The 7,281-nt window shown below is 34.8% G+C and overlaps 1 protein-coding gene across 1 annotated transcript; it reads right to left on the bottom strand.

Moving 5' to 3' along the window:
* Positions 1-5,765: 5,765 nt before the first annotated feature.
* LOC145660911 (general transcription factor II-I repeat domain-containing protein 2-like) lies at positions 5,766-6,491 on the bottom strand. The gene has a single exon (XM_081726344.1). It carries the CDS (start codon positions 6,489-6,491, stop codon positions 5,766-5,768), a length of 726 nt encoding a protein of 241 aa, XP_081582470.1.
* Between the last annotated feature and the right edge of the window lie 790 nt (positions 6,492-7,281).

The raw sequence follows: 7,281 nt of genomic DNA, 5'->3' as shown, positions 1-7,281 counted from the left end.
TGAAACATTTATTTGGGAAATTGCGAATAAAATAATATTTTGGAAAACTTTGCTAGAAGAAATTTCAGGCCCAAAAGTAAAGTACCCATTGGTCATATTTTGGTTAGAAATAACTTGATCCATATATTGGAATTATTAAGGATATAATTGTATGCGAACTATAAGCAAAAGCGTCTGAGTAATTTCTGAGAAAATCATGAAAAAAGTCACCCCAAGAATAAATTATCCTTTGTGGATCTTTTCAGGACAAACAAGCTATGCTATATTGTTAGTGTTTTCATAAAACATTTATTTCTGAAATACGAACACAATCGCCTGAGTCGTTCTTGAGAAAATCGCAGGGTAAAACTTACTGTCAAAAGTATTATACCACTTCTAGATTTTCCGGATGAGGGAATTATACCATATAGCTAGGTTATTTATGTAACATGTATTTATAAAATATGAACAACAAACATCTCCTGAGTTGTTTTTAGGAAGGTCATCGTTGAAAGCTTACCCCCAAAGGTAAACTCTTCTATCTGTAATTTTGACAGTATATCGAATAATTTTTAAGCAAATCGTCGGGAAAAATTTCACTGTCAAAGTAAACTCTCTCTTTTGGATTTTTCTTTTCGGAACAAGCGAGTTATGCATATTGTAAGAGTGTTACAGACAATATTTTTACTGAAATTAGAAGAAATTTGTCTCAGTTATTACTGAGAAAATTGTCAAAAGAAAATTCCACCCTTGAGAAAACCACTTCTTCTGTATGTTAACGGAATAAACGATTTATGCTGTATCTTAGTTTATTAATGAAACATTTCTTTACGAAATATGAACAAAATTGCCTGAGGCATTAATGGGAAAACCATCGGGGGAAAGCTCACCCTAAGAGTAAACTACTCCTTCGAACGAGTTGTCATATTGTTAGGTTATTAATAATACGTTTATTTATGAAATGTGGTTGAGAAAATTGTGGAAAAAGAACGCATACCATACAGTAAATTACACCATATATATTTTCTCAGAAAAATATTCATATACGGTGGATATTTGTTAATAAAATATATATTTATAAAAAGTAAATAAAATCGTCACAGCTTTTTTTTCTTGAGAAAATTGAATTATTTTAAATTTTAATCCTTCAGTAAATTACCCTTACTTTTAGGTGTCGAAGGATATAAAATTCGAAAGATAGTATGTTATTAAAACGTTATGTCTAGAATTCGGTCCAGATACGTTGAACAGTATGGCCTCTATTTGAGTGCATGTAAAAGCGTGACGAACCGAGAGACGAATAGATGGACAGACATCGAAAAATAATTTTTTCGATATGTAGGAGCATTGTAGCTTGAATTCATTGAAATCTGGTATTCGGTTTTTATAACTATCACCACACTTTCTTCTTTCGTCGCTCGACTGTGAAAACGAATAGGCCTATACCAACACGTAAGGTGATAATTTGTAATCCCAAAAATTTAATTTGTTATGTTTAATGTGTTGTCACGCTAGAAAAAAAAGCTTATGCATGTTACATCATTTTATTATCAGTTTTTCACGCTACTGTATAATTCGGTATGATTATAATTAATACCCATGGCATCTTTTGGAAGCATTCGTGTTCCTCACAAATAGAGCTGTTAATTTAGTTTTGTTTAAAGAAAGCATCCTTTATTTCCTTACACAGACTTATGATTGCATTTGTTGCATTTGTGGATATGAAACAAAAGGAGAGAGAGAGAGAGTCAATACTCTAAAAAGAAACACACACACTGAAACACTAGAACAGTAATTTAACATCAGCTTTTTTTTTTCTTCATTACAACGAGCTATCGCTGTGACTGTGTTCGCCACGCTGTGTGTAAGGCAGCAGGTCGCGCATGTTTTTTTTTTACTGTTCCTGACTCACAGACACTCGCAGTGAGTTGAAGTTACTTCTGCTGATGGAGAGGGAATGATTAAGCATATCATACCATAAACTGAAAACAATCGCTATTAGTAATAATACACTAATTCTAAATAAATACGTCATCAGAAAAAACAAAAAGTTATTTCATTATTATATTGTTTCGGTTCTTATTAACATAAAAATTATACACTTTCTACAATGTTTTTTAAAGAAAAAATTGGATGGGATCGCATGGGATTCGATTTGGTGTCAAAACAATATAAGAATTACTAGTCTGCCACTCTACCCACTTGACCACACAGACTACCTTTTGTTGCCTGTCTTTTTCTTAACAAATAAATGCTCATGGCTATAGAGCATATCACTTCCAAACTTAAGACAACAGTTTTTCTCTTTGTTTCTATACTTCCGTATAACATCTTGGTTACAGAAGCTAATTTATATTTGGTAGACAATTTACACCCTAGATTTAAGCCAATAAATGCAATATATTAGTCCACTTTCCAGTTCCTTGATTCAACTAAAGTTATTCCCTCTGCAATCGTGCTGTGCTACTGCAAAAAATCCCTCGAAAACATTATTGCCAGTATACACAAAACCGAACATAATTTTGTTTTTTGCTTATATTTTTATTATTTTATTATATTTTTTGGAAATATCTCCTTAGATGGATTGCTTTCTATTATCTCCACATACTAATAACTGAATTTTACCCATAAACATAAGGAAAATGGAATAATTGCGAAAAATCGTGAGTTACAGTATACGCGCAATATTTTTTGCGCATGGGAGTACATATAGCATGGTCCAGAGAATGATTAATAAATCTAGTCTAATCTAAAATCTAAATTAGCGCAAACTAAACTAGAAATTTTACTTTCCCTTGACGCAAATCGTTACGAAATGTGTCCGACTGTCTGCTCCTCCGTACTTAGTCACCTCTGGAATTTACCCTAGAAACACAACCTTTTAAGGTGGAATAAAAAACACACATATGGTACACTTTGGTCATTTGAATTTATTAATTACACGAACTATGCACTACACAGTACACAATGCAATTAGACATAGTCAAAACTTGATTCGAAATGCTCTAATTCAGTGATGGGCAAACTATGGCTTGCGGGCGGGCTGCGACTTCCTGAAAGTTGTCTCCGGTCCACGACATGATGCTTAATCTTACGAATGAAAAGATATGTGTGTCTTTGAAAGAATTGTATTAAAACAGATTGATACATGAAAAATTTACTTCACTTCAGAGAATCAATGCATCAAAGTACGAACAATGTTACAAAAAAACTTTACTTGGTAATAGGATTTGTATTATAAGAATTGTCAAATGTGTCATTCTTTTTGTTTTTTAATGTTGGCTTGCTTAATATTTTTTCCTTTTTTCTTTGACCCTCTTCTAAAGTTCAACCAACACTGCCTTCTTCTGTTTGGAAAATGAAGTTCAAAAATCACCCGCAATCAATTTTCTTCTTGTCTCGAACTGTCAAATGTCAATTGACATGACGTACCAGTGCCGTTGCCAAGAGGTTATGTTGTCAGTTGTAACAAGCCACAAGGAAAGTCCAAAATATATCTCACACACTGAGTTCAGGTGGCGACGTCATCAATCTTTTGACAACCTTTAATAGGAGGAGAAACCTTAAATATAATCAGCGCCTATGCCCTGCAAGTTGGGTGTGACGGAGAGACAAAGCAAGGAATTTGAATGGAATTAGATAGTATTCTAGAGAACTGTTCATTGCATGACAAGCTTGTCCTAGCAGGAAATCTAAATGGAAATCTAAATGTAAGGCGCTCAAGATCAGAATATGAACACATGGAGGATATGGATTAGAAAACAGAAATAAGGAAGGCGAGAACATACTACAAGTGACAGAAATAGACTATCTGGCTATTCTGAATACCTTCTACAAGAAAGAAAAACACTTTATTACATATAAGAGCGGCACCGCAGGGTCTGAAATCGACGTCATTATCTTATAGAAGAGACAAAACCTACATGATACAAAGGACTGTAAATTAATAACAGGTGAACGTGTAACGGAGCAACACAGCTTTGTAGTAACCGATATCTTCATCAAAGAAAAAGTAGGAAGAAGGAGACAAAATGCTCCTGTTCGAACGAAGTGGTAGAAACTAGAGGGGACAAGTGTTGAAAAGATTCGAAAGGAAATTACCACATTCCAAATACCGCAAATAAAGGAAGAAAAGTTGCTCATGAAAGAGGGGTGGACCAGAGTATCAGTAGCTCTCAGGGAAACAGCAAGAAAAGTTGTGGGAAAAACTAAAGAAAGAGGTCTCATTTATAAGGAAACATGGTGATGGAATAAAGAAGTTCAAATAGCTTGAAGGAGAAGGAGAAACGATACAAAAAATGGCAGAACTCTGGCAATCAATTAGATCTGATGGATTACAAGGAAGCAAAGATGAACACAAAGAAAGCAGTTAGTGTAGCAAAAGGCAATTCTTATGATGAGTTGTACAACAACCTGGAAACAAAAACAGAGAGAAAAAATAACATACAAGCTTTCGAAGCTAACAGCGAGGCAAAAGAACGATATTTTGCAAATACACTGCATCAAGGAAGAAACTAACTAGGTCCTGACAAGAATGTGATAAAGAGGAAGAGAAACTAGTATTTCCAGAAACTTCTCAAAGATGACAACCCGAGAAAAGCTTGCGAAAATCAATCCATGAACCAGGGACTGGTTCAGCCTGTGACCATGGTAGAGGTAGAAAATGTCATGAAAAAGGTGATAAGTGCTAATGCTCCAGGACCGGATAATCTCCCTATCGAAGCATGGAAAAGAATATAGGAAATATGCCAAAAGAATGGAGAAGCGTCTTGTATTAGTTTTTTTAAAAACAAAGAAAATGCAAGAATATGGCAACTACAGAGGAATAAAACTTATGACCCATACAATGAAGCTCTGGGAGAGAGTGATAGAAGCAAGAGTGAGGGAAGAGACTGAAATAACATAGAATCAATTTGGTTTCATACCAGGACGATCGACAACGGATGCAATATTCGCATTTAGAATGTGAATGGAAAAGTGCAGAGAATACCGAAAGGACCTTCATATAGTTTTCATCGATCTAGAGCAGTGGTATTAAACCTTTTTCGTATGGCGGGCCATTTTCATATTCATAAAAGACTGCCGGGCTGCACGGTTAGGGTCAAGTCCACAAAGTAATTGCAATATATATACAAGTAATTGTAATAAAAAATACTACTTCTTTTTTCACATTAAATATAAATGCAAATTGACAAGTAGAAAGTTCAATTGCAAATCGTAAATTACTCGTAACAGTTGAAACGAACAGTGTAAAATTTTTCTAAATTATTAATTATTATAAATAATATATGAGAAACAAATATAGTTAAACTTTTTCTAACTAAAAATTATTTTTCCAAAAAGTTATTTGTATTTTCAGTGAGAACATTGAGAATGATTTTTCTTTATTAACATATCAATATTTGTCATACATTTACTACTATTTTTTTTTCAGACAACGTAAGTGCAGATTGACAAGTCGAAAGTTCACACACAAATTGTATATTTCTTGCAAAAACAGAAACTATATTAAATTCTAAATTATTAATTATTGTGCATCTAACATAGGCAAAAGCATAATGAAACTTTTTCATGCCAAACTAAAAATAATTTCTCCACTCACACACACATACACAAATTCTCATTTTTACAATCAGTGAGAACTCTGTGATTGCACATTTTTCACTAGCATGTCAATATTTGCCTTGAAATTGGATGATGCTATTCTCAGACAGTTTTCAAGATGTGCATCAGTCATTCGATTGCGTAACTTCGATTTCACATTTTTCATTTTGGAAAAGAGCTGTTCACATGCATAAGTTATACCAAACAGAGAGGAAATAAAAAAGGGCATGATTGTATAAAACTGGGAATTCATCGTCTTTCACATATTTGGAGTAAAACTCTATCAAGTCCACAGTGTTGAATTTTCCTTTGAGTTCAGTACTACACTGCATGTTGCCTGGGGCACTTTCGGCATCTACAGTGAATGGGCTGGAGAATATCTGAAACATGTTGCTCTGTGACCGAAGATCTTGAAATCTTGTAGAGAATTCATGCCTTAGCGCTGACACAGCTTCAGCATACTTCTCACTGTCTTGAACCTTCTGCTGCGACAGCGCTGGAAAATGTTTGAGATCGCCATTTCTAAGCTGATTTTCCCACAGGCGTAGTTTGGATTCAAAAGCTTTCACATGGTCATAAAGATGAGTTACCAAGTTGTTCTTCCTTTGGAGTTTAGTGTTCAAATCGTTGAGGTGCGTTGTAATGTCATTGAGGTAGGCTAAATCAGCCATCCAGACCGAATCATTGAACTGTTCAAGTTCATTACCTTTACTAGCCACGAATTCACTTATCTCATCCTTAAGGTCAAAAACTCTTTTAAGCATTTTACCTGCACTGAGCCAACGAATTTCTGTAAAGTAGAGCACGTCACCGTATTCTGCATCCAAATCACTATGGAAGGCTTGGAACTGTCTGTGACTGAGTCCTCGTGATCTTATAAAGTTCACAATTTTAATAACGTGTTTCATAATTTCCTTGAAACCTAAACTTTTGGCGCACAAATTTTCCTAGTGCAGAATGCAATGATAGGATACAATCTGTTTGTTTCCACGCGGACTTGCCTCATTACGTAATAATGTCACAAAACATTCATTCTTGCCAATCATTACAGGATCCGCGTCAGTTATAACACCAGAGATATTTTAAGGCTTAAGTTGTATCGCTCCATAGTCAACAAGACGGCCTTAAAAATATTACTGCCTTTCGTGGTACCTTTTAAAGAAAAAAGAGCTACCAGCTCCTCACAAACGCTAAAGTTTTTTGTAATACCTCTGACGAAGATAGCTAATTACGCTGTATCAGATACATCACAACTTTCATCAACAGCCAGTGAGTAATAAACGAACTGAGAAGCATGTTCTTAAGTGTATTTTCGATATCCCCTGCCAGTTCTTCTACTCTTCTTCCCACAGTGACACCAGACAAACACACTTTGGAAAACATTTTCTTTCTATCAGGACACAAAATTTCAGCTGCTGCTACCATGCAGCCTTTCACAAATTCCCCATCAGTAAAAGGTTTTGACCGTGTAGCAATTTCTTGGGCTATGATATAACTTACTTTTGCAATGGAGTCATGTTCAGAATTACACCTTGTAAATGTGCTTTGCTGGTCTCGGAGTTTCTTCTTCAATTCTGCAACTTTATCCACACGAAATTGTCCTTGGAATTCTTCAAATTGAGAAGCGTGTTTTGTTTCGTAATGTCTCTTCAGATTGTATTCCTTCATAGAAGACAACGAGTCAGCACAAAATAAACA

The sequence above is a fragment of the Thermobia domestica genome, chromosome 9, assembly GCF_964235325.1.
Source record: "Thermobia domestica chromosome 9, izTheDome1.hap1.1, whole genome shotgun sequence".
In the NCBI taxonomy this organism is placed as follows: domain Eukaryota; kingdom Metazoa; phylum Arthropoda; class Insecta; order Zygentoma; family Lepismatidae; genus Thermobia; species Thermobia domestica.
Note: the sequence above shows the minus strand (reverse complement) of the source record. Positions and strands in the feature narration are given on the sequence as shown.

Coding starts and splice junctions, on each gene's coding strand:
- LOC145660911 (XM_081726344.1), bottom strand. CDS start 6,491: ATGAAACACGTTATTAAAATTGTGAACTTTATAAGATCACGAGGACTC.